Source organism: Hyposmocoma kahamanoa, unplaced genomic scaffold (genome assembly GCF_003589595.1).
Source record: "Hyposmocoma kahamanoa isolate Upper Pololo Valley unplaced genomic scaffold, ASM358959v1 66, whole genome shotgun sequence".
In the NCBI taxonomy this organism is placed as follows: domain Eukaryota; kingdom Metazoa; phylum Arthropoda; class Insecta; order Lepidoptera; family Cosmopterigidae; genus Hyposmocoma; species Hyposmocoma kahamanoa.
Window position 1 is genome coordinate 12,064,344 of NW_020653854.1, and position 14,990 is coordinate 12,079,333.

General features: G+C 35.3%; 1 protein-coding gene across 1 annotated transcript in view; it reads left to right on the top strand.

The window, feature by feature from the left end:
• The window catches only part of LOC113231892 (membrane alanyl aminopeptidase-like), a 31,856-nt gene extending 16,866 nt beyond the window's left edge, over positions 1-14,990 (top strand). Inside the window, exons 3-13 of the mRNA XM_026466433.1 lie at positions 1,425-1,739; positions 3,247-3,436; positions 4,213-4,472; positions 5,155-5,344; positions 7,237-7,423; positions 7,742-7,839; positions 8,530-8,718; positions 10,562-10,740; positions 10,976-11,095; positions 12,549-12,675; positions 13,886-14,990. Coding sequence (XP_026322218.1) covers positions 1,425-1,739; positions 3,247-3,436; positions 4,213-4,472; positions 5,155-5,344; positions 7,237-7,423; positions 7,742-7,839; positions 8,530-8,718; positions 10,562-10,740; positions 10,976-11,095; positions 12,549-12,675; positions 13,886-13,990 — 1,960 coding nt within the window. The 3' untranslated portion in view covers positions 13,991-14,990. The remainder of the gene's footprint in view (positions 1-1,424; positions 1,740-3,246; positions 3,437-4,212; positions 4,473-5,154; positions 5,345-7,236; positions 7,424-7,741; positions 7,840-8,529; positions 8,719-10,561; positions 10,741-10,975; positions 11,096-12,548; positions 12,676-13,885) is intronic.

The window sequence follows — 14,990 nt, forward strand, 5'->3', positions numbered from 1 at the left end:
CGAGTAGGTACATACGAGTACATTTCCGTGATTGCTACACATTGAAAATGAAAATATTCTTTCGGGAATTAAAATCGAAACGTTGTTGGTTTGTTTGAAAACAAAACAAATATACGCTATTTTAGAACGAGAATAAATTTTCATAGCGTTTTTTCTAAATGACTCACAATAAAGCAATATTTGAGACATTCAAACCACGATCTCTGTTTACAAAATTTGTATGTAGGGTGATGACCTTAGTGGTTGACTTGGAGGAACTGTGGGCGCTGAATGAGGAGATCCCGGTTTCGGATCCTGGTCGAACCAATTTGTTATTGGTGTGGTTGTCTGCCACGTTATTATTGTAGTATTTATTTTTGAGTTGTCAATTTTACTTATTACTAGCTAATAAAAATACTTTATAAAAAACGTACGTGAAAACGTGTCAATAGATTTATCTTCCAGTTTATACGTTACTTGACTATTTTTGTCGCACTTAGAAAGTCCTCACGAGCTACTGGTTTTTCTACAGTTTGACCATAAATAGACCAAGACCATACAAATGGTCTTAAAATGCATATTACCAATTCGTTACTCGTGTTACTCGTTAACTTTTTACTTCTATCACATGTGTATATGATAAATACTTGCCATACATACGTACATAAATACTTAACGTAATTACCAAAGATATCAGGCGTGTTTTTAAAATGAGTCGGTACTCAATTTGAAATTTAAAAAAAAACTCCACTATTTCTATCAATTTTAAAATTAGATGCAAGCCTGTACTTTAATCTATTTTTCTACATAATACCACTAAAATTAAGACACTTATCGAATCGTACAACGAGCTCTTGAATTCCGTCGTCATAGAAATCTGCCGCATGATTTGACATCCACCGCAACACAGCCATTTTGACATCATCGCAGGATTATATGGAGAATGAGTTCCGCAGCAAATATTCAGTAATGACAGATTTCGTCCACTTTTTTCCTCGTCATGAACATTCTGGCGACCACCTTTAAAAGCTCTAACCCATTTCCGTTCCAATTCATCGCTCATAATGGTTTGTCCATACAGTTCACAGATCTGACGACGAATTTCAATCGCTTTCACACCTTTAACACTAAGAAAATGAATCAGAGCGCCTATTTCACAGAGGCATATTAAATACGCATAAACAAATAAAAACACACAGTTGCCATTATTGCGTCAGTGGCTTGCCAACAGATGTAAGTACAAAGTGTGCATACGCGGATGCCAATCGCAGCGCTGTAGCCAGCGGTTGAATTCCAAAACGGTACTACTTTAAAAACACGCCTCGTACAAGGACGTTTTCTTCTCCAAATTCATCAAATTATAATAAAAAAAAACTTGATATTACAATCATAGCTACTGTGATAATAGAATATATATTTGGATTCCGATTTATTCTCTCTTTCAGTCATGGCAACAGAGTCATTATAGACTATCTTCCATCATCACAAATTAAACTACACCAGCTGGGCTTCCATTATTCAGATTACTCCTACATATCCGTCTCCAGCACTAGAACCAATGACACTGTCTTCATTTGGGCCCCTAAAAATAAATTAAGGGCCCATAACTTTATCTTGCGTTACACTGACAAGATGCTAAAGCTGATACACGAATACGCCAACGATAATAGACCTTTGGTTCTTGGACCTATCAATATTGTCTCAGTTCCAAGTAGACTGGATGGATATGAAATTGGAAGCTGGAATCTTTTAACTAATGAGTAAGTATAATTTGAATATTTTTTTTAATATCATGTTTACACTATCATGATGTTCATCTAGTTTTAGTGATAATACTCGCCTACTAATTTGTTATTATTATTGATCGAACGCGAACAATGTATGTTGCCTTAACGTGGCTACAGTCAGTTCAGTCGAATCGAAGGAATTTTTCTTTGTGTTCGAACTTTGTATCAATAATAATAACAATTTGAATACTTAGTGTTTAGATATTTACGCATAAGGGATTGTGCGCACCTACACAATTGACAATATTAAAGAAACTACAGTCTGTAAGGTAATTCGCTTCTTCGTATGTACCTATCTCTGCCGCCAAGCTGTAATATGAGCTTTACTGCATTTCGGCTTTGAAGGGTAGGGTGCCGATGAAATTACAGGCACATAGGACTTGTCAAAGAGTCTCAGGGTCTTAGTTCTATGTGATTTGAAACTTTGAGTGGCACTGAAAATTTGAGTGGCACTGAAACTGTCATGGATAAACGTTGCTTGATGTTGTAAAAAAATGTATAGAGCACTTCCTCGTATTTCTTTGGAAGAAATTGGGTTTCTTGTGGATCTTCGTATATTTACGCGCTCAATTACGACCAAGATATTTTTTTACACTAGGTGATTTTGTATAAGACGCTAATCTTGAATACTTATTGCGCGTTGTAGGTCATCGTGTCATCATAGCTTGCGCACATGAAATGTACAGATTAAAATATTGTTGGTACGAATTATTTGGCGAGGTCATACAAATTTAGCAACAGTTGTTTCTCCTCACAATAATCTTGCATGTGAGAATCGACACAAAGGTATAAGAGAAGATACACACACATATTTTTTTGGAACAAAAAAGTCAGAATGTAAAATAGTAACGTGAAATGAATATTCCAAAAGTAATAATTAGGCATAATGCAACAATTACGTTAACATTTTTTAACATCGACAATGTATAACCTTAGTCAACCTTTATTGAAAATATGGAAATAAAAACACACACTTTTTTTAACGTTTTGTACTGTAACAGAAACGGTTGAGAATTTACGAATTGTAACAGTGTTACATTAATTAATACGAAGTTTGACAAATAAAAAATCTTTTTCAAATAAAGTTGACAAAATGTACAAGAACATAAAATCGCCCTCGAACTGCACGACAAACATGAAATTAATTACACTAGGAAATAAAAAACAAATGAATGACAAAAACTGACATTCAGCTAATTTATTTTTTTTTTAATTTTTTTTTATTCATAATAAAAAAGGAACATAACCGGCCAGTCTTTAAAAGACTGTTTTTTTTTTTCATTTTTACTAAGTAATCTTCCCTTTCTTTCGCAAAAAAAAAATATTTAGATTCTTACGGAAATATTGTCCCCTAAAAGTTTTACAATCCAATTTTATGAAAATATGTAACAGGATGAATTTCGACGAAAGAATTGCATAGGCGCCTATAATTATAATGAAAATGAATTCAAAAACAATTAAAATAATTGTACTTTAACAGCGAGGTACATTTAATGCACGTCGATGAATTTACAAGCATCAAGCAAAAGGAGCGGATGACCTTTGAGCTCGTGCAACAATTGAGCAGGATTTGGCTTGGAAACCCCGGTGAATCCCAACCGTCTATGTGGAGAGAAGAGTGGTTCAAAGAGGGACTGGCAACTTATTTGGCTTACTATTTTTGGACTCAGGTAAGAATAAAAGTTATATTTTCAACTATGGAAAGAGATTATAAAAAAATAGAAATAAAGAGATTATATTGCTATTACACTTATGTAGTAAAACTAGGAAGTAATCGAATATGCGTTGAAATGAATCACTTATTTTTAACCGACTTCAAAAGGTAGGAAGGAATTTCACCTACATAAATATTTTCGCTTATTCCCAGTGGTCACCAGTGGATTTGTTTCCACTGGCGACAAATAGAAAAAAAAGCCCATATGTTACCAGGTGGTGACAAACGGGATAAAAAATCTCAGTTGTTGCCAGTGGTGATTTCCACAGGCGACAAATGAAAAAAAACCCATATGTTACCAGGTGGTAACAAATTGAATAAAAGTATGGACTGAACAAGCAAAAATTGTCCAGGCTATCTGAATCATTGTAAATGATGTCATTATTACAGTGATTTTTAATTACTGTATTTTCTTGTTGATTTTTTTAATAAGATCTGTATTTTTATCATTAACTCCAATTTTATTTAATTCCCTTTCGATGGCGGCAATAAAAAAAACATTAATAGGTATTTTTATTCCATTTATCTACGTAGTAGTTTCATTCAAATTTGCAGAAAATATTCCACCTCTAAGGGTGTCAAATTAGAGACGAATCCTCTTTAATGAATTTAAATTGACACATGGATGTAATTCCAATGAAAATAAAACACAGCGAAAACGTATAAGCTAACTTTTGAGTACGTTCTTTTTTTTATAAAAAAATTATCTTTTCGTAATTATCGTATTCACAGTACCAGCAAAATGGTCAATCCTTGCAACATGCCGTGCCCATCCGTCACCACGGACTCCACATGAGATTTAAAGCCATGCAGGAAGACAGTTATTATAGCGTACCAGCACTGACTTCCTTCAATCATACTCTCATGATTGAACACGGTCTTCGATACAGAACTTTGATAGCGCATAAAACTGCTTCTTTACTTTGGATGCTTGAAGACTGGATTGGTTCCGACAAGTTTCATAAGGCTTTAGTTAAATATGTTAACTTAAGGTAAATGTCTGTAAACAAGTCTGATGGCTTATAATTGTATAGAATGAATTTTACAGTTAAAAAAAACGCATGCCTAGTTTAATAACGTCACATCTGCAAAATGACAACTTTTAAAGATTCTAAACACTAATAGGTATTTTCACACCTACCTATTTTTCCGACGTTTCGGCCAGGTTGAAATAATTTCAATCGGGAAGATGGTTTCAAGATACCTGCAGCATGGAATTCGGTGTTTGCAAAAGCTCAATACCTTTCTAGCGATCGGCAGCGTACCAGAATACGCTTCGGTACAGAATAAGGACACCGCTAGTATTGTGGTAGTGGGTGGCGGTATTTTTGAAAAACATAGCGAGGGTCGATGAAGATTCCACCGCCGAGATGAAATGTAACAACGCATCACCGGTCAGCCCATGACACACCCAGTCCAACCTGATCGAAAACAAGTAGGTGTGAGAATATGTATTAGTGTTTACACGAGTTTATTCCCGTTTTCAGATGTTAGTACAATGCAACGCGAAGATTCCGAAGTATTTTTAAAATGTCTTATGCACGCAATTTGTTTCACGTACTTCTTATTTTTAAATATTTCATTTGTGATAAAAGCACTTCTGACGTATGATCATATATGACTTTATTATACCAATGGTATGAAATGTTTAACAATTTTCGTCTTCCATTTCAGACGTGGTAAAGCAATGAGTTTCCTAGGATTCTTGGAATTTTTAGACCAAGAGGCAGTGGAGTGTATGAAACTTTTGAACGGTACTTTAGCATCTACCACCATGAGTACTTGGTTCAGCGAGGCTGGTTATCCCGTACTTAATGTCAATGTATTTAGGGACCGGAATCCTGAAGTAATTCAATTGAAACAGGTAACTGAACTACTCACGAGTAATAAATAATTGCGCCATAGGATTGTTGGTCTCTAAGTAAGGAATATCTTGTACCGGGAGTACAAATGAAGCAAAGAACAATGGCGAACGCCCATACAAATTTTTGTTGACCTAATTTATTAGGGTCTATGCTTTTAGATTTACTATTCTGAGAAGTCGAAAAATTAGAGATATTCCTGTTTTAAGTTTTCGAATTTATGTTTTACATAATTGAATAAAATGTATTCGGTGTATTATTATATCAAAATAAAGTACAACAAGTAAGCACCTTAGTCAGAGTTAATAGAAGCTGACTGGTGCCGTTTGTTTGTATTGGTTGGATGAAAGTTACAGGAAAATATTTTTTATAAGGTATAATGAAAAGGCATGAAGTCAAGCCATAAAAAAGGAGAATGAGTTAATACTTATCTACCACGCGCCCTTTGGTAGATCAATGCGCGCCCTAGTTATGTTTTGTGGAACATGCCATCTATCCCTGAAATCGAAAACTTTATTGTCCACTTTTTCGCGTGGTATATTTGGAAAAGGAATTCCCTACTTAATTTTCTGTAACAAACTAGTTAGTATTAGAGATGACATGATGATATTACATGATTACATGAACTAACTTAATGTGAACGAAACCATCGATATTTTTGGCGATTAAATTTCGCTTAATGTTTAGGAATTAAGAAATTGGCAATTGTACATATCGGTCTAGGTTAGATATTAATTAGTCATTTAAGTTTCAATTAAATATGATTTTATTGGCAAACTTCGACAGGCCTGTAGTATAGCTTAAAAAACATAATTAATTTATTTTATTCAAATTCATAATTATGATATTTGAAGACGCTAAAGAATTCTTAGAAGGACAATTATTTCGCCATTGTTCTTTATGATACTAACCGATTTCCCTAAATTGGTCCTACCATAAAACCTCATGTAGAGCCCAGAATATTCACTGATCGTTTTGAATGCATTAACGGGCTTAGGCCGTATCTTGAGAGATGTCTATGTGTCGTACAACTGTCCAAGCAAAACCACTGCTTTGAAAAAAAATTTTAAATATTATATAAACCGGCAAATACTCTGGCGTTCCAACCTAATGGAACATAGTAACTTTTACGTATAAAATTTTTGCGATCTTAAGAAGGTATCCTCATCGCAATTGTCTAAGTCACCAGCTTCTTGCTCTTCAATCCGGAACACATTGTGACAATAGCACCTACGCAGGCGGATTTTACACTCATCACTACAAATACACATCTTGAATACATTCATATTCAATCTGCATAAATATTCTATTAATATTATGGAATTTGCATTTACTTTGAAGCAGAAATGTAGAATTTAAAAGTGATTTTATCAATTCTTATACCGACATGTTGAAGCAGTAGTTCTTAGCAATTACTTCACGGTGTCGGTATATAAGATTCATAATTTTGTCGTGTTTTTTTGTGTTTGTTTTAAGTTTGCCTTTGAGTAACTTCATCACGTGTTTTAGAACTTTAAGGATGAGTATCGATTTGCTCTCAAACATTTTATGTGTTAATTAAAGAAAGAAGCCGTGGTAGCTTAATAGTTTGACCTACCGTCTCTCAAGCAGAAGCCGTGGGTTCGAATCCGAGCGCACACCTCTGAGTTCTAATTTAAAACGAAATTTCCCATGAGCTTTCGGTGAAGGAGAACATCGTGATAAAACCTACATGTCGAACATGGTTCACAACCCTCGGAAAAAGTGTAAAGTCTCCTAGTAAGCCCTTGTCTGAGAGGAGATCCGTGCCCAGCAGTGGGACGAGGTTTCTGATGATGACGATGAATAAAAAAAATATTTTTAGCCATGCAGCACCTCCTATGCGTTTAACGAATTAGGTATTATGTTTTTTTAGCAACGCTTCAACTTCAACCACAATCATCGCTTCGACTCTCATTTCCTGATCCCGATTTCATATATAGTGCAGAATAAACAAAATTGTATAAATTGTGACGAAGCAAGACTTCTAGTGAGGAGTCAAACTTATACCTTCGAAGAAAGTCTTACTGGAGGCTGGATCATTTTCAACAGAAATGCTTCTGGTAATTTTTATTTAAACATTAGCTGTTACCTAATCGTTAACCGTGACTCTATTCTTTATACACTTTTCTGCAATAATAGTTTTATCTTTACCGGTCGCTGTTGTATGCATTTCATCTTTCAGCAAGATATTTTCACAGCTTCTAAATATCATAAAAAAATTTGCAACTGACCTTACACATCATTTTATTTTAGTACTTCATTTTATTTTTGTTCAAGGTTATGCCGTGCGGTTTAAGAATAGTGGCTCACAAATTTATTGTAAATGTTATTTGTTACTTTGTTTTTGAAGATAAAATGTGTGATATTTATTATTTCAGGTTACTATCGCGTCAATTACGATAGCTACACATGGCAGCTTATTGCGAAAACTTTAAAGGAAAATTATCGTGCAGTTGATGAGCAAAACAGAGCACAGGTATGTCTTTTGTTATATTCCAAACTCAAGCGATATCCAAAGTGGGTTCGAGTTTTCTAGATTTGTGTAATCTCGGATTCGGAACGAATATGAATCGGATGCGGTAAACGAGCTAAGTAATCGCCACTAATACTTATTGAATACACTATAGAAGACATTAAGAAAACTTATTGCAAATTAATTTTCTCTTAGTACATCAAAAATCAGCGATTACCGATACACAGAAAATACCAAACTTATTGTAATTAGCATAAAGATGACCTCGGCGGTCGAATGGTTTGCACTGTTCTTGCTGGAAAAATAAATAACGCACACACTCACAGCCCCGCCCTTAAGGAAACCCTGTATCGCGTAGCCATCAACACACACACATATATAGACAACTACAAATTACAGCCAAACTCACGAGAATAGAGCCATATTTCTGCCGGCCTGAGAATCGAACGCGGGACCAGCATGGTAACCGGCCACGGAAGCAGTGGGACAAAGAAATCCCGGTTACGGTTCCCGGTCGAATTGATTTGGAAACGAATTTTTCTAAATTGGTTCTCATATCGGTGTTCTGAGTAGCGCCCCTGGGTGAATTCCGTTGCTCTGGTACACAATGGTACACGGAATTCTCTAGTTTCAGACGAATTGACGCGAATCTGACTGGTACATTGTTAATATTGTTATTTATATAATTTTCAGATAGTGGACGATGTATTTGCTCTGTACATGGCGGGAGACATAGACCTGTTTCAAGCGGAGCAAATTCTGGACTATTTGGACCAGGAGACAAGTGCTATTGTTTGGGACGCCGTTCTCAACGGTTATCAAATGCTAAAGGAGAAAGAGGCTAATCGCCATTTGGACAGATATTTGTATGAATATTGGCAGGTGTGTTAGTTTTATGTGGTACTGTGTATGCCTTGAGATACCTGACCCCCTAACCGACTTTTTGGTTCTGAGAGTCTTCTTACGCATTCAACAGAAAAATGAAAAGAAAAAAAGAAAAGCTTTATGGTTGAAATTTGTCTTTGTGTTATGTAATTAAAGATCAAAATGGCTCACAGGTTAAAGTTTTTGTTTAACATCATCTTCACACTTATCTACTCAGAACTAAATGATCGGTTAGAGGGTCCGGTTTCTAAGATATGTTTTATAAAAAATAACACTTATTTAATAATATGTAACCTACCCATGAGAGCACAATCCTTTATTTTCATTTATGTGAAGAAACACACTGAAGGACATATTTAGAGGTTCTTTTTAATAAGTAAGTGTAAGTGACACACCTGTCCATAGTAGTTACAGTGCCAAACAGACATACCTTTAAATTGCAAAGATCTGAGGGACAATGCCACTGCACTCGACACCCTAAGAGACAAAAATTTATAAGTTACATGTGCCTGTAATTTCACCACCACCCTTTTTTGGAACCAAAATTGGAACGCAGTAATGCTCACATTACTGCTTGATGACAGAAGTAGGTAAGCTGGTCGTACTTCCCTGGACGAACTCTTTCACAAGGAGCTTTACTAATTTGAATGGTTGAATTATGATAACAATGTTCATAGGAATTACTGGTCACACATACAAAAAAAAAATGCCTTTAACCGTCTCTTAATTACGATTAAACGTTCTGGAATATATGGCCAGTGGAATTAGACAATTTAATTCCGCCTTCCCCTTTCCATCACCGGGGGACTAGATGTAGGCTTGCGTTCCCTAATATTGTGGATATTCCAAACATTCGCACGAAGCGTTATGCTTCCACATTAATATGGCGAACGGCTATTGAGTGGAATTCCCTGCCTGCAGACTTATTCCCTGAACGTTATAACTGGGGCCTTTTCAAGGCGAGAATTAATAGGCATTATTTAGGTGTGCATGCTTCATCGTCGACCTCATCGTCACTTTGCACCTGGTGAGATGGAGGTCAAATGCGCACTTATATATTTTATAATAATAACAAAAACATTGTTATCATACATTCAACCTTTTTTAGCGTTCCGCTAAGTCCAGGAGTATAGTTATATGCATACTGTCCTAGTTTAATATCCTATTTATTTTTAATATCTTGTTATACCTGATGTTACGTTATTACATTATTTTATTTTATTTTATTATACAGCTGCTACGTACTTAATTAACTGCCTCCGTGGCCGAACGGTTACCATACCGGACTGCCACGCAGAGGTCCCCGGGCCGGGAGAAATATTTGTATGGCCTACATTTATTTCTCTCGTGAGTTTGGGTGTAATTTGTGGTTGTCTATTTGTGTGTCCATGGCACCCGCGACACAGGGTTTCCCTAGTGCGGGGCTATGTTGAGTGTGTGCGTTATTATTATTATTATTTGGATGACAAATATCCATGGTAGTGACCCGTTTAGCTCTTACAGGTAGTCTCGATCTAAGATGTTTAAAATAAATATTGTAAATGATATTTTGATTAAAATGTATATGAGCAACCCCTATGCCTTGCTCAATCTTCTCGGGGAATCTGCCTTACGAATGAGCAGTAGAGTTTAATCAGTATGACGATTTCAAATGTAATTTGCTTACCTGAGAAATGAAGATGATTTGAGTTTAATTCCTAATTACTAAATTATTCATTTCGGAAATAATAATCTGCTTAACAATTCCTGTACCTATTTGTCAATCCCGTATTTTATTTCAAGTAAAGGTACATTCTTAATCATTAAGTTTTTTTATCAATTATTAATTTGCTGTCAACAGAAATTCATGGAGGAAAAAGTAAGCAAAACATACCACCGTCTAAGAAATGAAATAGAGCAACAGGCTTCAGCTCGGATATTCCGAAGCAAGGTCACCGAGCTAGCGTGTGCTATATTACTACCAGAATGCATCCAAGATATGCTCGCCGATAATCGTGGACATCAATTGCAAAGGAAAAAGTAAGTGAATTTAATTACAATTAATAGCGACATCTCTAGCCAGGGCTGGTAGCTGTAAAGTTACCTAACTGAGTGGCGAAATATGTAAGAAATTCATGATATGTATTGTCAATTAATCATATTACGATTCTGCTAATGCGGTCTTTTTAGCCCTGCAGGTAATTGGTATTGTTGGTGTACTATAAAAAATAAATTTCAAGTTTCAAGTTACCAAAAATAATAAAAACAATTTCAGATGGGATGCCGACACTCGTGAAACTTGTTTCCAAGTGCTTTATGATAAAGACAGAAACTTCGAAAAATACGCTTTTAACTCCTTCGAAGCAGAAGAAAAGGTTATCGCTGAGAGAAAACAGTAAGTTTTTTCATTTTTAAATCAAATTGTTATGTCGAACGACTTACAGAAACTCAAAGAGAACAAAGAAACAATGTAACATTCTGAATTTAAAATGGAACCTTTAGGTAAATTTAATTAAGTAACTACGCCTACGTTATAAATATACTTTACTCGACATATCGCTGCTTTTCCAAAATAAGGGCCCAATCAGTAATTGATCCGTTATTAATTTATTACTGAGATTTATTCATAAAATGTTAAATTTAATTGTGATTGAGATGTTATCTTTAATTCTAATTTTAATTTTAATTCTAGTAATAGAATCCTAATAATTACACCTGCTCATTAGGTATCGATATAATATTATATTTTTCATTAATTCACTAACTAGAATAATATTGACGATTTATTTAAAATATATATTTTTTAATATATATTTTAAATAAATCGTCAATATTATACATTGTATTTTGGACAGGTCCTTTAAAAAAAGGTAACCAAGGTATTTGAAATTGCGTGTCCAAGTTTATCATTACCTAGTTAATTTTCGGGTATGTTCACTACGTAATATTTATCAGCAATACAAATTGAAAATTCGACAACCTTTGTCTACTAGCTCTCGAAGTTATGGCGTCTCATTATATTGAAATCTGTATTATATATTACTCTGCACTAAATAATGAAGAAAACAATAGCTGAATGAGTCTCAGACATAAGTTTTTTTCATCTTCGTTTCATCTTTCGGAAAACAGCCATACACAGCACAATCCACGACCATTATAAATAGTAACGTACAATGTTAACGTACAGATTTCGTAATGAATATATAAAAACTATAGTGAAATATCAAAGTCATCTTAGCGCGAAAACGGCCCGCCGGCACCTTGCTGTCGTTTAGTCAATGTGACCGTCAATGCGCGGGGCGTAGTGCGGTATAAATCTAGGAAGGGCCGGAGAGTGTCCATTCTCGTTACTTTTTCGTTCTCTGGTACAGGCACGCTATGATGGCTGTTTTGACGTTTGTCTGCTCGTATTAATTCATAACTACGTTGAAGAAGCTAATTGCTGTACATTGATGTCAATTGTGACGTGCAGTAAAATTTATGGAATGTATAATTTTACGACACTACTCTGCATTTGTTTCCCTCACCCCTCTCTCCACCGGTACAAGCACGTCAAACAGTGAGGCCGAAGTTCGATCGTAATTGCGTACATGAGTCGGCAGACAACTCATTTTTCGTCATCGTGTGGCACAAATGGAAATTTTATATGAAACCGAAATGCAGCGTAAATTAAGTAAGCGACTCAAAAAACGCGACTCACAAATCACAAGATTGCATTCATCTGCCTCATCCTAAGGTACAAATATTTTTTGTATCTTTTCATCTCGTATCCAATTTTCAACCGAACTCCTAAAACATAAAGACAGCCTGCATTTTATTATTGCTATACAATAATTCTTTATTAACAGGAGAAATGAACGTTTATTCTGGAACGGGCTACCTCAGGGTACTCCTATAGCGAAGCCATACGTGTCCTCTTCGCCAGTGCCTACAATTTGTACAACCTGTACAACCATCACAAGCGCTCTTGAGCATGTACGTATACTTAATACCTGTTAAGTTGATAATTTTTGTTAATCTATGCATGCATGTCATTAAAGGAATTTTGTGTGTATGTATACTAAATACAATAACTGTTGAGCAAACAAATACTAAAACAAAAATGCTAATTTCAAACACAAAGCATTCTTCATATATTAGGTTAGGTTAAGTCTATCATTTGTCCTATTGTTTTTGATCGGCGTTCCCAGTGATAATTAAAAAATATGTTTTTAAAAACACATAATTAATAAGTAACACAACGAGATTTACAAATGTGCAAGTGTTAAAGTTTGATGAATACCATAGCTAATGGATGAATAAACCTGTGGGGCCAACTTGTGTGATACAATCTTTTATTGAAAACATGACAGAAGGAAAAATCGATGCATGCAGCAAGGGGAAAACCGAGGACAAGCAACTTTGATTAAATTAAAGGGAAAGTAAAAATAATATGTTAATGAAATAGCCGGTTTTTTTTCCTTGCGCTTCCCAAAATTTAATGATTATATTTTTACGTACAATGTGATTTTTTTTCCACATATACACTACCGTAGTAAAATAATTCCTAGTTACTAATGAAAAATACAGAACATAATACAATACTTTTGTTCTATAATACTAAATATTATTTATAATTGATTCCACTTTCAGCATTTAACAAATGTTTAAGTATTCAGCCACAGTACGGCGAGGACGTTCGGTTCGTGTCCAGCCGGATCGAAGGAGTATTTCTTTGTGTTCTATCTTCGTATTAATAATTATAACAAACTTAGAAATAAATTTTATAATAATTATAACTTACTTATAAAAAAAAACCGACTTCAAAAGTTCGTGGAATCACATTTATTTGCCAAGTTTTATAGAAATAGATTACCGGGAAGTACGCGAAACCGGATTCATCCTCTAGTTTGCCACCCTTAGAGGTGAAATATTTTCTTCTAATTTGAATGTGACTAACGTACTCTCTTTCCAACAAAAAAAGAATTATCAAAATCCGTTCACAAATAATTGCGTAACATACACAAAATAGTACTATCGAATTGAGAACCTCCTGCTTTTTTGAAAGTCGGTTAAAAGTAATATATAAATATCATGGTAATAAACAAAGGTAATATTCAATAAACTTAATATTAAAACAGACAGTAGTCTGTTACTATGAAATTTGATTATTCACAAAAAATAATTTGACCCTTTTAATTTTTAGCCAACAACGCAGCCTACGGGATATGCTACTAAGACAGCATCACCGGTGAGCTTCGCTACCCTATTTGTAACCATCGTAGCCATACTCATTGCCACAGTGAGATAATGAAAGTAACGAACGAAAATTCGAAAATACTCTTTTAATCAGCCAATTTTCAGCACACGTAGTAAGTGACGGGACAAACAAGTCGTGCGCCTGGTGGTAAGCGACACGCATATCCATAACATAATTGTATGTCAGTGATAGTTTTTGTGTTCATTTTTGTACCAAATTGAACAGCGCTATGTATTTAACACATAACATTTGATTTGTTACTAATCGTTGAAACTTTTACACCAGCATATTTCCCTATGTACTGAATAATCAATGTAAACATAGTACCTCTTTTTAGACAAGTATTGTGAATGATGTGTGACAAACTAGTGGCTGATCGTTAACATGACAATTTTCAATACCATATTATTATTGATTATGCCTTTAGGTGATTTTACCTCTCATAAAGGATCTTTAAGTCCATAATCGAGTTCTTAAGGTGCGTCTACGCTTACGAGCCGAGCACGAGCCGAACACGAGCTGAGCACGAATTCGTGTAGTGTGGACTGACCTACGAGGCTCGAACGAGCGCGCGCCGACCGTTCGGATCGTGCTCAATTGCGTTCCGCCAATTGTCGGTTTTTTGACAAACACAAAAGCATTTGCATCGCACTCGCAGTGCGCTCGTAGACGTGTTTAGTGATAGACGCTTCGCTCGAGCCGACCATCATGGACACGTGGTCAGAAGAAGTTTGTTCGCAAAAATAATCCACTCGTCTTGGCCCTAATATAACATAATATAATATAATAATTGCTGCAGCAGCTGCTGCATTAGCTAAATTGTCCATGTTTGCCACGGGTCGCGTGCACACTGCGGAAAGCTACGTCGATCACTGTCCTCGAGGACAGTGATCGATGGAGGCTCATTGTGCGTCCACACTTGATGACGTAGATATGTAGACGCACCTTTAGGTTTTCGCGATTGTGTAAACATATGATTTTTCTGATCTAAATCGCGTATATTTGTTTATTCAAACATCGCAACTTTTAGGCCCTTTACAGGTCTCAAATC